The 17,935-nt window shown below is 35.4% G+C and overlaps 1 protein-coding gene across 1 annotated transcript in view; it reads right to left on the bottom strand.

Moving 5' to 3' along the window:
* ADAMTS5 (ADAM metallopeptidase with thrombospondin type 1 motif 5) overlaps positions 1-17,935 on the bottom strand; it is a 78,217-nt gene that overhangs the window by 30,187 nt on the left and 30,095 nt on the right. The window contains exon 3 of the mRNA XM_027875427.1: positions 13,041-13,208. Within this exon, the coding sequence (XP_027731228.1) occupies positions 13,041-13,208 (168 nt within the window). The remainder of the gene's footprint in view (positions 1-13,040; positions 13,209-17,935) is intronic.

The raw sequence follows: 17,935 nt of genomic DNA, 5'->3' as shown, positions 1-17,935 counted from the left end.
AGCAATTGAGAAATATGATGTCATAAATTTCTTTGGGGAAGGATTGCCTATTTGACAAGAATTAATGGGAAAAATAGAAAACAATTTGATAGAAATTAGTTCTAGTGTAGTATCTAATACCAATTATCATACTGAATATGAATTAATTCATAACCTGAATGTAAAAGGTGACATCATTGAAGAAACTGGTGTAGTTAGGAAGAAGGTACCCTTCACAACTGTGGCTAGGGAAAGAATTCCCAACAAAACAAGTGATGGATATAACAATAAATGCTAGATTAGACAATTTAGATTCCATAAATTAAAAAGTTTTTATGCAAACAAAAATCAAGATAGTTGAGTGGGAAAATGAATCTTTGTGTCAAATATCACTGAAAAAAATCTGTTATACAAAATATATACATAATTGACACAAATATAGGGTGTTCCAGTTTTAGCTTAAATTTTTAAAATTAATTTATTTTGATTTATCAACAATCACTTCCATGTGCTTTTGAGTTTAAAATTTTTCTCCCCCTTCCTCCCTACGACCCTCCCCAAGATGATGCACAATCTGATTTAGGCTATACATATACATTCCTATTAAACATACTTTCATATTAGTAATGTTATAAGTAAGAATGAGAACCAATAGGAGGAACCACCAGAAAGAGGAAACAAAACTCAACAGAAGAGAAAAAAAATAGCAAATAGTATGCTTCAATCTGCATTCAAATTCCATAGTTCTTTCTTTGGATCTGGATAGCATTTTCCATCACTAGCTTAAATTTTTAATAATTTAAATTGCACTCAGACTTTTGGGACACCCTGTATATTCTCTTCTTCAATACAAAAGTGGTCAAAGGATATGAATAAGTAATTTTCAAAAGAAGAACTGGAAAGTATAAATGATCATATGAAAATACACTCCAAATCTCAAACTGGATGACCCATAGATATCGAAAACTTAATATGTTCAAAACCAAACTCACTGTCTTTTTTTAACAAACCTTCCCCTCTTCCTAACTTCCTTATTACTATTGAGGCTACTACTATCCTACTAGTCACCTAGGCTCACAACCTAGGTGTAGTCCATTTGACTCCTTACTCTCTCACCCCCATTTCCAATGGTTTACCAAGGCCTGTTTATTTTTCCTTTATAACATATCTCACATACATTCTCCTTCTCTCCCTTGACACTGCTGCTACCCTGGTATAATCAGTCAGTCAGTAAACATTTATTAAGTGCCTACTACACGCCAGGTACTGTGCTAAGTGCTAGAGATTTAAATTGGAAAAAGAAAGATAATCCCTGTGTTTAAAGACTCTTAAAATCTAATGGGGGAAGACAACTCACAAAAGGGTGGGGGAGGAAGGAAGATGAAGACGTCCAAGTCCCAGGGGGCATATCCAGGTAGGAAATGAAGAACTGCAGGCCCTCATCATCTCATGTTCGGACTATTACAATAACATGCTGATTGGTCTGACTCCCCTGTCAAAGTGATCTTCCTAAAGCATAGGTCTGACCGTGTCACCCCTCCTGTTCAATAAACTCCAGTGGCTCCCTAACACCTCCAGGATTAAAAATTAAATCCTCTATTTGGTGTCTGACACCTTTCATATGACCTGCCTTCCTAGTCTTTACACACTTCACACACTCCCATGTATTCTATGATTCAGTGATGTTGGCTTTCTTGCTCTTCCCTCACACAAGATACTCTATCTCCCAACTCTGGGGATTTCTGCTGGCTGTTCCCTGTGTTTGGAAAGTGATCCTTCCTCATTTCCATCTGGCTTTCCAGGGTTCCTTCAGGTCTCAGCTAAAATTCTACTTTCTACAGGAAGCCCAGACCTGGTCCCCATTAATTCTAATGTCTTCCCTTTATCCATTATTTCCAATTTATCTAGTATTTATCTTGTTTGTGCATAATTATTTGCATGTTGTATGTTGTCTCTCCCATTAGACTGTGAAGTTCTTGAAAGCAGGGACTATTACGTCTCTCCTTCTATCTTCAACATTTAGCACTATGCCTGGCACATAGGAGGCACTTAATAATTGTTCATTGACTGACTTTCTGAAATCATTAAAAGTGAAAGAAAAAATTTTTTTTTGAGATTTTACATCAGATTCTACAAGCGGGCAAAGATGACCAAAAAATGAGAATAGTTAATATCTCAGAGCTTGTGGGAACTATTGGAATAGCCACACTAACATTTTTTGGTTCAATGAATTGATCCAATTATTCTGGTTATCAATTTAGAATTATGCAATAAAAATGACTGTTTATGCCCTTTGACCCAGTGATCCTATTACTGCACCTATATCCCAAAGAAGTCAAAGACAGAAACAAAATATTCATAGTAGCACTTTTTGGGGTAGCAAAGAACTGAAAACAAATTGGCTTCCCACCGACTGGGAAATGATTGGAAAAGAAAAAAAAAACTGTGGTATATGAATGTAAGGAAATGCTATTGAGTAGGAGGAAATGATCTCTGAATAATTGAAACATGGGAATATTCATATGAACTAACATAGGATGAAAAAAGTGAAACCAAAAGAATAATATACAAAGGAACAACTATGTGAATTAAAAGATCGGATCATTAAAAGGAAGTCAAACTCCAAGCGACCAAAAAATATTAATGGTCCTGGAGATTATATAATCTAATACACTTCCTTAATCCCAGTAGAACAAATGGGACTACTAGAGCAGGACTTTTTATAACCTGTCAGACTCAGCCATTGTATTAGACTGCGTCCAGTATCTGCCCTCAAATAAAGGAAAGCACTGGGAGGAATCTGGTACTCTCCCCTTCAGTTCTCTGAGAGGGGAGAGGAGGCTGAGGGAGGTGGTGTCAGTTAAGGTTCGTGTTATCAGCATGGTGGTGAGATCAGAAGTGATGAGTTTATCCTGGGAGGGGCAATTTTATTCCTTGGAGCTGAAACCAGGTAAAATCAGCATATGCAAAATGGAGTGGTTTACTAGGTCCCAATGAAGTGACCTGAGATGAGTTTGCATCAATTTGTCTCAACAGTTTTATATTAAGGTACTAATGTTTCATCTTTATAGCTTTTTCTTTTTAACCACAGAACTTTCAGAGACCTTTTTCTTCTTCTAAACTGAACTTATAATTAATAAAAAACAATTAAGTAGTAATATATCTCATACAGTCACCAAGCTTGCCAATGTAAACAAAATTCTGACCTAAAAGTCTCCCTTCTCTCTAAAGAGTAGGGGTTTATATTTCATTATATTTTCTCCAATATCAAATTATTGGCTTTTCAATTGCTCAGATATTGGCTATTGTTTCCTCATGTTAATTTGTGATAAAAAGTAAATAAATTATGAGTGAAAGTCTAAAGGATTTTTTGTTTGAATAAGGTAGATGAACCTTAGTGGATATTATGACCTGTTAAAATCCTAGCTGAGTTTTCATCAAAATTGTTTTAATGTACCTAAGGGCATAATTGTTCTTACATATAACTTGATCCATAAAATAGAATGTTTTTGTTTCATTTTAGAAATTAGTTGAAGAGAATTGTGAATAATAGCATCAGGAATACTTCTATCATTTTAAAGTTTAAGAACATTGTGTTGTGGAAATATATTTTATTTAAAATAGAATCTGTTACATTCCAGAATCCCTATTCTTAGAAGTCATTCTGAATTAATTTCATTAGATAAAGTTAGTCGGGGCAGCTAGATGGCACAGTGAATACAGCTCTGGCCTTGGAGTCAGGAGGACCTGCGTTCAAATCCAGCCTCAGACACTTAACACTTACTAGCTGTGTGACCTTGGGCAAGTCACTTAACCCCAATTGCCTCATCAAAAAAAAAAAAGCATAAATATAGTTAGTCTTCAAAATTAAGACATGAATAAAAATATACACAAAGCAAAAGATAAAATAGTAGAAGACTATCTCCTTTCTATTACTACAACCAAAACAAGGAAGAAATATAGAATCTGAATTTTTAAAACTGGAAAAAATTGTCTATACAGTTAATTTGATAACCAGCCATTTAAATATTATAGATTTATTATGATTAACAAAATAAATATTTGGATTCTTGAAATTTTATCAGTGCCAAGGAATAAAGGGTTAACTCCTTGAACATGTCAACTAAAAGATGCTTTTTGAAAAAATAGATCTCAGGGGGGTGGGTAGTGATTCAGGACTTTATGGAATCATCACAGTGTCATCTGAAAATAACCTCTGGAGGACTTCACCACTAATAGGGGATCTCCTCCTTCATTTGATCTTTTTTTCTGATATTTCATTTTACTTTTTTCTCCCTCCACGTGTTTTATTTTTAAATAAGCTTTTGAATTAAATTTGATTTCAATTTTTAATCATGAAAGTTCACCTTTTCTTCCTTATCACACCCCACACTGAAATAGGAAGAAAAACAAAATTCCTGTTACAACCTTGTGTAGTTGAAAAAAAATTCCTGCATTTCTTATGTTCAAAAGAAATATATCTTAATCTACACTTAATCTGCATGCGTCAACTACCTCTCTATCCAGATGCAGTTAGCACATTTCATCATGAATCCTCTGGAATTCTGGTTGGTCATTGCATTGATCAGAATTCCTAAGACTTCAAAGTTATTTGTCTCCTGGTTCTGCTCACTTCCCTGTCATCATTTCTCACAGTACATGTTCCTTCATATTCATATATAACAACTTATTCATCTATTTCTCAGTCCCCAATAACGAACACTTCAATTTCTAAGTCTTTGCTACTGGGGGAAAAAAAAGAGCTGCTATAACTGTTTTTTAACACATATGGATCCTTTTCCTCTTTCTTTCATCTCTCTGGGGTGTAGATTCAGTTGTGGTATCATGAGGTCAAAAGGTGCTCACAGTTTAATATCATTTTGGTCATAGTTCCAACTTTCCAGAATGCTTTCTAGAATGTTTGGGTCAGCTCACAGCTCCAACAGTACATTAATGTACTTGTTTTTCTCCAGTATTTGTCATCTACCATTTTTGTCATCTATGACAATTGGAGGAGTATGAGGAAGAACCTCAGAATCATTTTAATATGCATTTCTTTATGTATTTATAATTTAGAACTTTTTTCCATATGGCTATTGATAGCTTGGATTTCTTCCTCTGATAACTGCCTATTCACATCCTTTGATCATCTATCAATTGGAGAATGGCTCTTATTTTTATAAATTGAATTAGTTCCTTATGTATTTTAGAAATGAGACCTTTATCTGAGAAACTTGCTGCAAAAGTTTGCCCCCATTTATCCGCTTCTCTTTTAATTTTAATTTCATAGCTGTGGTTTAAACAAAAACTAATTTTATCTAATCAAAACTATCCATTTTACTTGCTGTGAACTTCTTTATCTCTTGTTTGGTCATGGACTTGTTTCTTATCCATAGATCAGACAGGTAATTTCTTTGTTGCTCTTCTAATTTGACTGTTATATCACCCCTCCTGTCTAAGTCAAGTACCCATTTGGAGCTTATCTTGGTATACAGTTGAGATGTTGGTCTATACCTACTTTCTGCCAGATTGCTATCCAGTTTTCTCAACAGTTATTAAATGGTGAATTCTTATATCAATAGCTGGAATCTGTGGGTTTATCCAACACAAGGCTTCTGTGCTCATTTGCTTCTGTAAAATGTGTACCAAATATGCTACACTAATCAAACTTCTTATTTCTTAACCAGTATCAAATTGTTTTGATAATTACTGCTTTGTAGTAGAGTTTGAGGTCTGGTGCTGCTAGGACCTCTTCCTTACTACTTTTTTAAAACAAAAATTATTTTTCTTGAGATTCTTAACCTTGTATTCATCAAGATGAATTTTATTATTTTTTCTAGCTCCACAAAGTAGTAATTTGATAGTTTCATTGGTATGGCATTGAAATAGCTAATTTAGGTAATGTCATTTTTATTACACTGGTTCAGTCTTTGCATAAGCAATTCATATTTCTCCAATTATTTAATGTCTGCATTTTTGAAATGGGTATTTTGTAATTGCATTCTTATAGTTCCTGTTGCTTTGGCAGGTAAACACTCAAGTATTTTATACTTTCTATAATTATTTTAAATGAAATTTAAATTCTATTACTGCTAGCTGAATTTTGTTAGTTATATGCAATCATCCAATAAACATTCATTAAATGCATATACACAAATACTGATGATTTTTGTGTGTTTATTTTAGATCTTGCAACTTTATTGAAGTTGTTAAGTGTTTTGTGGTTGACTCTCTAGAGTTCTCAAAATAAACTATCATATAATCAGCAAAAAAATTATCATTTTGTACCACAAAATCTTTTTCTTGTCTTATTTCTAGAGCTAACATTACTGTCTCTCTATTGAATATTAATGGTGATAAGGATCACTTTTGCTTTATGCCTGATTTTACTGTAAAGGCCTCTAATTTATTCTTATTACACATAATGCAGGTTCTTAATTTTAGATGAGTTTTCAAAGAGGACCAATAGCATCATGAGGTGGTGTCTTGACTTGAGCGTGAATTGGAATAAAGTGAGCCAGAGCTGCACAAAGTTGTCAGCCTCACTCCCACTTCCAGAGTCATCAAAATCCAGTTATAAGACAAAAGTCAATATGATTTGTGATGGCCCAGGATGAAATGGATGACCTTGGTATCTTCAATGTCTGACCAAGCTCTAAGTGCTCCACAGAGCCTGGTTTACCTGTCTTCATGGCCAATGGAACAAATTGTTCTCATCTGCCCATTTCACCAGGGGAAGTCTTCACATGCTTGAGATAGACAGTCCCCTAACTCACTGATGGGTTTGAGGCCTGCTAGTTACTCTCAACCTGGTTTAGCCTGTCTGCAGAGATGGTTTTTACTGGATTATGGTAGCTGTGCATGCTACAGCTTTTTTACTCATAATAATAAAAAAAATCCATTAGTTCTTCTATCTTGTAATTTTTTTAAAAACAGGAATGGGTGCTGCATTTTCTCAAAAGCATTTTTTTGCCTTTGTTGGTGTTTGTTGTTTTTGTTACTAATATGGTCAATTATATTTGTTTCCCTGATATCCAATCAACTTTGTATTCCTTATATAATTCTGACCTGGTCATAGTGTATAATTCTGCTTTGTTGCTGTAGTTTCTGTTCTGTAGTTGCTGTAGTTTATATAAAATTTTTGTATTAATGTTCACTAGGTATACTGGTTTGTAGTTTTCTTTCTCTGCTTTGATTCTCCTTGTTTTAGGTATCAAGTCTACATTTGTATTATAGAAGGAATTTGGCATGACACCTGTTCTTCTTTTTTCAAGCAATTTACATAATATTGAAATTAAATGTTCTTTGAATGTTTGATGGAATTTCCTTGTAAATTCACCTAGTAACAGAATTTTTTTGAGGGAGGAAAGAAAAAAAGAAAAAAACAGGGTTTTATTTATGGTTTGTTCAATTTCTTTTTCTGAGATTGGGTTGTTTTCTATTTTTTGTTCTGCTAACTTGGACATTTTATATATTCATAAATATTCATCCTTTTCATTTAAGTTGTTATTTTAATTGGCATATAATTGGCCAAGATAGTCTCTGATTGTTCCTTTTATTTCTTTTTTATTATTTGTTGCTCCCGGTCATTTTATTTTCTTCCTTTTTAATCAAGTTAGCCAATGGTTATCTACTTTATTGAGCTAAAAAAAAAAAAAAAACAAAACAACCCAACCAAACAGCTCCTAGTTTTATTAATTCAATGTGTTGGGGGGTTTTTGGCTTTCCATTTTATCAGTTCTTTGACTTTTCAGTATTTCTATTTTGGTTTTTAATTTGTTGACTTTCTATTTTTTTTTTTAGTTGCATGCAGTTTACTGATCTGCTCTTTCTTTGACTGATGAAAATATTTAGTGGTGCACACATTTCCCTAAAGATTGCTTGGGCAATATCCCCCAAAATTTAGTATATTTTCTCATTGTTGTTATTATCTTTAATGAAATTATTGTTTCCATGATTTTTTTACCCACCCATTCTTTAGGATCAAGTTTTATTCTCTAATTAATTTTAAATCTTTGCTTTAGAGTCCTTCATTGAATATAATTTTATTACATTATGGCCTATAAAATATTTTTAAATTTTCTACTTATGATAGCACTGTCATGAGATTTTTATGTCCTAATATATGGTCAGTTTTTGTGAAGGCACCATGCGTAACTGACAAATAAGCATATGACTTTTAATCACATTCAATTTTTATAGGTTTGTTATATTTAACTTTTCTAAAATTCTATTCAGTTTTTTCTTTTCTCTTGTTCATTTCTTTGTTAGATCTATCTAGCTCCAAAAGGTGTATGTTTAGGATCTTCACTATTGTAGTTTCCCTATAATTCATTTAGCTTTTCTTTTAAGAATTGAGATGCTATGTTATTTGGTTTACAAATGTCCATTGTTGATATTAATTCCTTGTCTATGGCACCTTTCAGGAAAATGTAATTCCCCCACTTATCTTTTTTTTATTAACTCTATTTTTGCTTTTGTTTTGCCTGAGATCACGATTGCTTCCCCTGCTTTTTATTTTATTTTATTTTGTTTTTTTTTTTTAGGCAATTGGGGTTAAGTGACTTGCCCGGGGTCACACATCTAGTGAGTGTCAAGTGTTTGGTCTGAGGCCAGATTTGAACTCAGGTCCTCCTGACTTCAGGGCTGGTGCGCTGTCCACTGCGCCACCTAGATGCCCTTCCCCTGCTTTTTAAAAAATTAAGCTGAAGCACAACAAATTTTGCTCCAGGCTTTTGTTTTAACTCCATCTAAATCTTTATGTTTCACATGTTTTTCTTTAAACAACATATTGTTGGATTCTGGTTTTTAATTCATTCTGATATCCTCTTCTGTTTCAGAGGTGAGGTCATTCCATTGGTATTCACAGTAATTATTGCTAATTGGGTCTTCCTCTCCATCATCCTCTCATACTTGTTGTTTGAATAGGGTTTTGTACTTCTTATGCCAAGTTGTTAATTCTCTTTACATATCTTTTTTCCATAGTTCCCATTTTTCTTCCCATTTTTTTGATCCATTAATTCTCCTTTGATTTTTAAATAATTTTTAGCTCTTAAAAAAATCTCTTGCTTCATCTCTTCCAGAAATTCTAGTTGAACTTGAGAACAATCTGTGTTTTTCTTTATTTATTTATGGCTTGTTCAATTGGAGATGTTTTGTGGTCTTTGTCTTCTTCTAGAATTGTGTCTGGACCATCTCTGCCATTTTAATAGCATTTTATGTTAAGATTCTTTTTTTTTTTTTTTTTTACTTCCTGACTTCAGACATTATGTTAGGGCTAGGTTCTGAGCACTTCAGCAAGGAATGTCTGGGCTCAGCTTGTGTTTTGTTGGGTCCTTTTGTAGCTCTCTTCGAGTATTGAGTTTTTTTTTTAATTCCAGATCTCAGAGACAGTTCAGAAAGAATATGGACCTGCAAGCTTTCAGTGCTCCAAAAAGTGGTTTGAGTCAAGGAAAAATATGATCACTGACCTCCTGTTCCGAGTTTTGCAAATTCCTGATGTGGGTTTAGGGACTGAGGAACACACCTGTGGACTAACCCCTGATTGTACTTTTAATACATTGCTGCTGGCCTCACCCATAATTAGCCAGCTTGAAAATTCTGGTTCAAAGTCACATAACTATGGGCTCATAGTTGGTGTGGAATACCGTGATCAGATTTCAGGTTCAGGTTAGGTTGGATTAGGCTTAAATACTAGGCTGGGGCCTAGAACTGAGACCTCACCTCAAGAGGAGAGCAATGAAATGCTCCTGATGGTGGACTCCTGAGTAGACCTATGTCTCCAGTGTCTGCAAATCTCTTTTTCTACCTTTGTTGATCTAGGCTGGAAATATGTTTAACTGTGATTTTTTTCTTGGATTTCCCAATTAGTCTGGTGCATTATCTATATCTTTATGGAGGAGCTGTGTTGGGGAGCGAGACTATATTTTTTCCTGCTACTCTGCCATCTTGGTTCCACTATCTTCCATTTGATCTTATTGAGTTGTTCATAGATTTTCTCTCCTTCCTTATGGACTATGTAAAAGATATTGGTACATAAACTGCAATTATTTTCATGATAGTCTTCTTGAAAATGTTTATTATGGTACTATAATACAAAATGACCCAGTTTCCTATGAAATTATTTTTCTTTTTGCTTTTGTAAAACAATTAAAAAAAAACTCTGCCAAATCCTTTATCTGCCTCACTAAGACTATCCTTCCATTTAGCTATATCTTTCTTTTGTCTTCTGGCTTCACTTATAGAAAGAAGGCTAAAATTGGTATGATTCAGTTACTCTACTATACAAGGAGCTTACATTTAAAATACTAATAATTAAGCTGATGATAGAAGCAGAGATCTTGAGAACCTGGTATAAGGACTCTTTGAAAGACAGAAAGAACTTCCATGCTCTGTCAAACAAGGAATTCTGATTATCCTTCGTCATACGTGTATCCTACATGTGTCCTTCGCTGGTGCTCTAAGTTTGAGTCCACTTTTCCCATAGTGATTTTATGTATTTGTAGGGGAAAGAACCCAAGGTTAATGGAGGAAGTGTTTTGAATAACTCTTCTAGTTATTAAACTCTTCCCATCTAGTCTATGTCTTTGTTAGAGCTAATTGAGATGATTGTAATAAGAAACACATGGGTGAAGGCTTGGATGCTATAACATTAGAATATCTGATCCATAATATTTCCCATTAGAAACTAAGGGTAACAGTCGCATACCTTCTGAGGACTCACACCGTGTGTGAGATTTAGATTAGAGAAATAGCACAGATATGTATACATACATATATACACAGGCATGTATACATATAATAATGAAAAAAGAACTAAAAAAAGGATAAGAATAAATGATATAATTAAGGAAGTATGGTTAAAAAAAATTGGCTGACTGTGATGGAAAGGACATTGGGCCCAGGACAAAGGACTTCATGCTGAGTTTATGAGAGGACATGGATAAAAGTACCAGAGAGTAGGCATTGTTGGAGAAAACATCCACATCAATGCATATCCGTATAAGTATTTTGTGTTTTTTAAATAGATGATTTTCAATAAAATTTAAATTTCAGAGAATATTTTAAATGTTATTTTCTTAATATAGTGTAACAGTCATTCACCAATTTGTAACATTTTAATAAAACATTTTCTGCCTTTGTACTCAACAAGATAAACCTAAAATTGATTTAGAAAACTTGAAGTGTCTGCAATCATTCACACTATGTGTTGGCTTCTTTTTTCCATTTCTATTCTTTGAAGCCCACAAAACTTTCTTGTAAGTCATTTTGAAAAGAAAATCTTCCATTTTATTTTTCTTAGGGAAAGGGCAGGAAAGAAGCTAATTCACCAGCCTACTGGCATACCTATAAATGACTTCCACACTAGAGTTAAACCATTCCGATAGCTAATAACAGATGGGTCAGAGAAGCAAAATTAATTGTTTTCTATCTGTTAACTATAATATATGTGACAAATAGCTCTAAGTCACATCAGTAACAGTGAATGCTTAGATTTTAGATAGTATGTTTAGATATTTTCAAAGTGCCATTATCATGGACTGGATGGTATAAAAAAAAAAAAGGAGAGTTACTGAGCTGATCATCAATTACCCAACCTCACTTAAAGGAAATGATAAAATGCTTATCTCCATACACTTATTAGGTGAGAACTTACCTTTTTTGTTCACTAGGTGTGAACAATTCCTTCCCCTCTCCCCACTTCTTTGAATTAATAAAAAAAACACCACAGGTAAGACAGTAAGTCTATTCTAATTTAGTAAATTTCGGAACCTTAGAGATTTAAGCAAGTGAAGATGTATTTCTACTTAATCCCTGAGAAAGAATTGATTCCTCTCAGAGCCCCAGGCTCTATCTTGATCTTTGGCTCCTCCTCATTCCCTCCCTACTTTCTTGACTAGAATTGGCCCTTGTAAACTCTGGGCATCTGGAGGATACCTCATTTTCCCATTGGTGTCCTAGCAGTCACTGGACCAGATCAGCAGATAGTGGTGGCTGCGTCAGGAGCCAAGGACGTGCTGGAGGTCGATTCACAGCTCTACAAAGAGGTGATACAGAAAATCTACACCACACCCAGGGGAATATCTTGAGGACTCCAGGAAAAGGATTTCCAGGAGCTGTGTTACCCTTTTGCTCCATGTGTACTCCAAGCTTGATTCTTCTTTCTCCTGGACTTGGTATGTATTTGTGGGAGAGTATGTTACAGACTTTTTTTTTAGGAAGAGTAGGAAGAGTACTGATGCTCTTTCTGTACCAACTTAGTAAATACCTTTTCTAAAATCTAATTAAATCTGGTTGACTAATTGATATTGAATGATGATTATAGATGGAAGTACACAGGTAGGAACCTGAGCTATACAGCATTAGAAAAAATATCCTACAACCTTTCAAAGGCACCCCTTCAGTAATGAGGGGACCTAATAGCCACACTTTTGAGACTCTATTCATTAGTGTGGGTAGGAGCTGGGATAGTAGCTTCAGAGCATGTGTTATAATGGATAGATGTAGGCTAAGTGATAAGTATAGTTAAGTAGATTCAGAACTGTTAAGAGACCATACCCAAAACAAAGTTACTGGTGGGCTTATTTTAGACTTCAGTTCAATTTTATGAGTATATATTAAGTACCTCACTGGAACTCTTCAAACAGACACTGAATGACCACTTATCTGTGATGCTATAAAATTAATTATTGCTTAGATATGAGTAGAGTTACTTGGTCTTTAAGGTCCCTAACAATTTTTAGTTTATGTGATTCTCTGATATTTGCAAAAACTCTCAAAGGAAGACAGTGGTGAAGATGAGAATAAAATCCAGGCTTTCAAAGTAATGTTGAGGTATTTACTGATTCCCTTCAAATTTTCCACTTTAAAAGTAAAATTATCATCATTATATAACTAGTGAGGTTAGTATTTTATGTTTCCTCCATTATCATTTATTGTAATGATTAACTCAAATTGGATTTATTGAAAATTTCAAATTACATGGATATAAAATAATACAATACTCATGAGAAACTAAGTGGTTTGATTTTATATACAGTTTGAACTGAAACAATACATACCATGACCATCATCCAGGAATTCCGTAATGGTTGCTGATGTACATTTGGACCAGGGTTTGGAAGCATCAATGCTAGTTAGGATGGAAGACATTAAGCGTTTATCTTCCATGGAGCCATAGTTGTCTTCACAAAATTTAGAATCATCATGAGACAGTCCAAGTAGGTGTCCTATGAGAATAAAAAAATAATAATACATTCATTTGATAGATGCTGAAAGTACAAGACATAATGATAATTTTAAAAAAAAACTTGAGCACTTGTGTTAGAAGGCCTAGATACAAATCCAGGTTCTGTGCTTGCCAGTTTTGTGACCTTAGGAAGTTCGCAAACATTCTGATTCTCAATTTACTAATCTGGAAAACTGAGACTAACAATATTAGAACTATCTCCCTTACAGATTAGTCAATAAAAATGAACCAAAATACTGTATTTGAAGCACTTTGCAAAGGTAAGCTGATTTTCCATGATACAAAAGGTACAAAGAGTCAGTCAAATAACACAATCTTATAATGGGCATATAAAAAATAACACAACATAGATTCTGATATTTCGAGGAATTAAAATGCTATAAAAATAAACCAATTCTAATCAATAACCTGGATAGTAGACTTGATAGAAAATCTAAAAATATACAGCATCCATTGCTACAGCAATAGAATGACTTTCCTGAAAATCTTAACTTATTTTCTTACCATTGCTTACTGAAAAGGAAGAAGATATTTTAGACTTTGAATCTGGGCTCTCACGTTTATGTACATGAATGGCAAAGCAGTGGGTTCAATGGCTAAAAGGAACGACAAGTTTAAAAAAAACACCCTGCAATTTTTTTTGGGGGGGGGGGTGAGGCAATCGGAGTTAAATGACTTGCCCAGGGTCACACAGCTAGCAAGTGTCAAGTGTCTGAGGCCATATTTGAACTCAGGTCCTCCTGACTCCAAGTCCAGAGCTCTATCCACTGTGTACCTAGCTGCCCTCAAAACCCTGTGATTCTTAAAACAATTGAAAAATGGCATACGAATTGCTTCTTTAACTTGTTAAATCATTATCGGCTTATGCTAAACTTGTTCAATTCCTACTGGATAACTGGCAGCTATTGTAGCACTGCCTCTGAAGATTCCATACCAACAGTGTGCATGTTAAAAGGCTGTAGGCTGGATTGCCAGGATTGTTACTACGTAAGACTCAAAGTAATTCTGTGGGTCCTCACTCCTAAAGCTATAGCTTAAAACAGGCACACATTTCCTAATATAGAATAGTAATAGTAGCACCAATAAGACATTCCCCCTATATGCCCTGGGCTTGCTGTCCCATAAATACAAATGCTGACAGTGGGAACAGTGGGCACCAACTTGAGTACACTAGTTGTGAAGCACACATGTAGAGAATATACGTGGTCAAGTCCACTCATGCCTCTGGCATTTCAGTACTCTGATGTCCTCTCTCTTTTTGTACTGTCCTCAGACTGGGTCTCCCCTGGGTGGGTTACTCAGCTAGAACCTCGGGGCTTGATTCCCATCTTCCAGACTTTTCCATTAAATCCACAGTTGGCTTACTGCTGCTAGGGGTTACTCTTTTCAGGCTGTTAGATGGTACAGTGGATAGAATGCTGGGCTAGAATACTCAGGAAGATTCGAGTTCAATCAATTTACTAGCTATGAGACCCAGGGCAAGTTACTTCTTTACTTTAGTTTCCTCAACTGTAAAACGGGGATAATAATAGCACCTCCCTCCCTAAGATATCGTGAGGATCAAATGAGATAATATTTATAAAGCCTTTAGCACAGTGCCTGGCACATAGTAGGCACTTGATAAATACCTGTTTCTTTCCTTCCTTCCTTCTTTCCTTCCTTACTGATTCTCCTATAGACTGCCAGTGATCACACTCCTTGCACCTCCTTCTATCTCTGCAGCTGGCAAACTGGCTATTTAAGTGCCACACAAGGACAGGCTGATCTTGGGCCAGCCAATGGCAAGCTGCCCTTCTAAAGCCATCAAACTTGAATACAAATGTATATCTCATAAAGGGATAACAAAGAATACATGTCCTCCTGCATACTTTGTTTAAAACTTTAACATATCATTGTCTTTGTTATATGCCCCTTATTTTCTGTTATTATATTGACTGGGCTTGGAGGTGGGGCAACAGGGAATCAATTCATCAACTGATTGAGGTATATGGACCACCTGCACCTGTCCTCCCTTTCCCCCTCCCCAAAGTAGTTTTAATTCAACCAAACCACCTGGTGGTATACTGTCTAAATACCATGGGTCAATTATAGTCACTTGCCCAGATACAGTTTTCCATTAAGGATTTAACTCCAATAGTAATGCCTCCCCTTCCCATCAAACAAAATCCATTACCATTGATGGTATGGGGAAAAGGTATTCTATAATATAAATATAAAACAATAGTTATGCCATTAAAATTTAATATACAGTATTATATTTCCCCTCTAAAGCATTTTCAATTAAAATCGTACTAATTGGAGGGAAGTCCTATACAAATTAAAGAAAAGCCTGGATTATAGATGTTTTTAAAGACATGAAGTTCTATGAAGGTCCTCCTTTAGTAAATATTTAAACTCATTTGATATTAGCAATATGTGTATTCAACTTCTATTATAAGGTCCTCTAAAACCACTTGTCTAAAACTTGTTAAATAGAGGATCTTATCTACACTATTAACACTGGGGGCTGCGCTATCCTGAGTGGGGAAAGCCCACCTTAGCTAGCCACTCTAGACCCCTGATCATGCTTCACCCTGATCATCTCTTTGCTATGCTGCCATGTGCAAAGCACCCTCTTTCTTACTTTCTACCTCTTGCTATGAGAACAGTGAACATATCAATACTACTGTTGCTTCTGGAAAGGATACAACGATTGAATACTTATGACTTTCTCAATCAAAATATCCTTCCCTAGGCATGATTCTCTTATATGTGTCCTCTCCCATTAGAAGGCAACTTTCTTGGGAACAGGGACTGATATTCATTTTTATTTGTATCCCTTGCATTTAATATAGGGCTTGGTACATTTGTTGTTTAGTTGTTCAGTCATGTCCAATTCTTTGTATCCTCATGGACCATAGCACACCAGGCCCTTCTATCCTCCACTATCTCTTGAAGTCTCTCCAAGTTCATGTTTGTTGTTTCTAGCTGTCCCCTTTTCCTTTTGCCTTCAATCTTTCCCAATATCAGGGTCTTTTCCAATGAGTCCCATCTTCTCATTGTACGGCCAAAGTATTTAAGCTGTATTTGACTTTTCAGTGATGTGAAGGGATTTATTATTTTCATATTAATCGGTACAATATGTGTAATGAATATACTAATAATTTTGATTTTTCAGAGCTACTATTTCACTAGCAGATTCTGTCTTGGGAGTCAGAGATTCACAATGCAACTTAGAGTTATTAATCACTCTGACATGCCTGTGCTTGTACTGTGCCTGTGAATGTTAAGTGAGGCGAATCAAAGAATGTAGGACCTGTTCCCGTCACAGAGCCCTGGTCCTGTACCCCACCAAGTAATGACCTCTAAGACGTGAAACGATGAACTTGAGAATTGTTCCCACAGGATTCAAGAACACCTGTATTGTCCTGCATTCGTGGGCTTGTCGTGGGAAACCACTCAGGCCCTAGAAATGATTGTGTTGTAATCCACCTTCCCTTCCTTTCTCACTTGTGATTTATGTATACAAACTGTGTCTTCATTCCAGTACATGGAGCCTTCCTTCTCAGGAGAACTACAAAAGTCTGCAGACTGCATTCCCCACTCTGGAAGTAATTAATTAAATCACTACTTGATTTCTGGCACTCCTGTCTCTGGCCTGCTTTGTGCAGCTCCAGCTATTTACAGGTTAGAGATTAGTCCTGTCAGGACTACATTTAAAATTCTGTTAACAGTGAATAGCCTGAATTAATTTTTTTAAGTATTGACCGATTTGATTTCCCTATTGTCCAAGGCACTCTCAAAAGTCTTCTCCAGTACCACAATTTGAAAATGTCGATTCTTCATAGAAAGTGCTTAATAAATGCTTTTTCATTCATTCACAAATCATAAATAATATAATTATAAAGGTAAAACCTAAAAATATCTGGATATTAAAAAAGGCTATAACTCAACAAAAAACAATTATTAAGTCCTTTGTGCCAGCCACTATGCTAAACATTGGGGATACAAAGAAAGATAAAAAACAGTCCCTGCTCTCAAGGAGCTCACAAACCAATGGGGTAGATAATGTATACATAACTAGGTACATGCAAGAAATTTACACAGTAGATATACTATGTATTATGTAAATATTCTCAAAGGGGAAGACATTAGCAGTTGAAGAAACTGGGAAAAACCTAATGTAGAACACAAGATTTGAACTGAGACTTGAGGGAAGGTAGGGAAACTAAAAGGCAAGGCACAGGTAAGGAAAGAGAGCTTTTTGAGTATTGGCTGGGGGAGGAGAGAGGCAGCCAATGCGTACAGATGAAAGATGGAGTATTGTGCAGAGAGCAGCAAATAGGCCACTGTACCTGGATTTTAGAATGTGTGAAGGAGAGAAAAATAAGAAAGCAGAAAAGGTAGGAGGGCACTAAATCATTAAGAGCTTTAAATGTCAAACTGAGGACTTTATGTTTGATCCTAGAGGCAATGGGGAGCTACTGGAGTTTACCGAGTAGGGGAATTGTAGGCATGGCTCTTAGTTCTGGTTTGATGTTGTGAAGAAATGAATCAATCTTGAGTCAGTGAACACTTAAGAGCAGAGGAAGTTTCTTTAGCCCTAACACAGCAAGGATATTCAGCAAGGATACTGTGGCACATAACTTCTCTGGACACAATCCTCCTCATCTCTATCTGGAAACCCATCTGATCAGTCAGTCATCAGGGATAGTGACTTGAATGATA

Source organism: Vombatus ursinus, unplaced genomic scaffold (assembly GCF_900497805.2).
Source record: "Vombatus ursinus unplaced genomic scaffold, bare-nosed wombat genome assembly UNPS02014809.1, whole genome shotgun sequence".
In the NCBI taxonomy this organism is placed as follows: domain Eukaryota; kingdom Metazoa; phylum Chordata; class Mammalia; order Diprotodontia; family Vombatidae; genus Vombatus; species Vombatus ursinus.
Note: the sequence above shows the minus strand (reverse complement) of the source record. Positions and strands in the feature narration are given on the sequence as shown.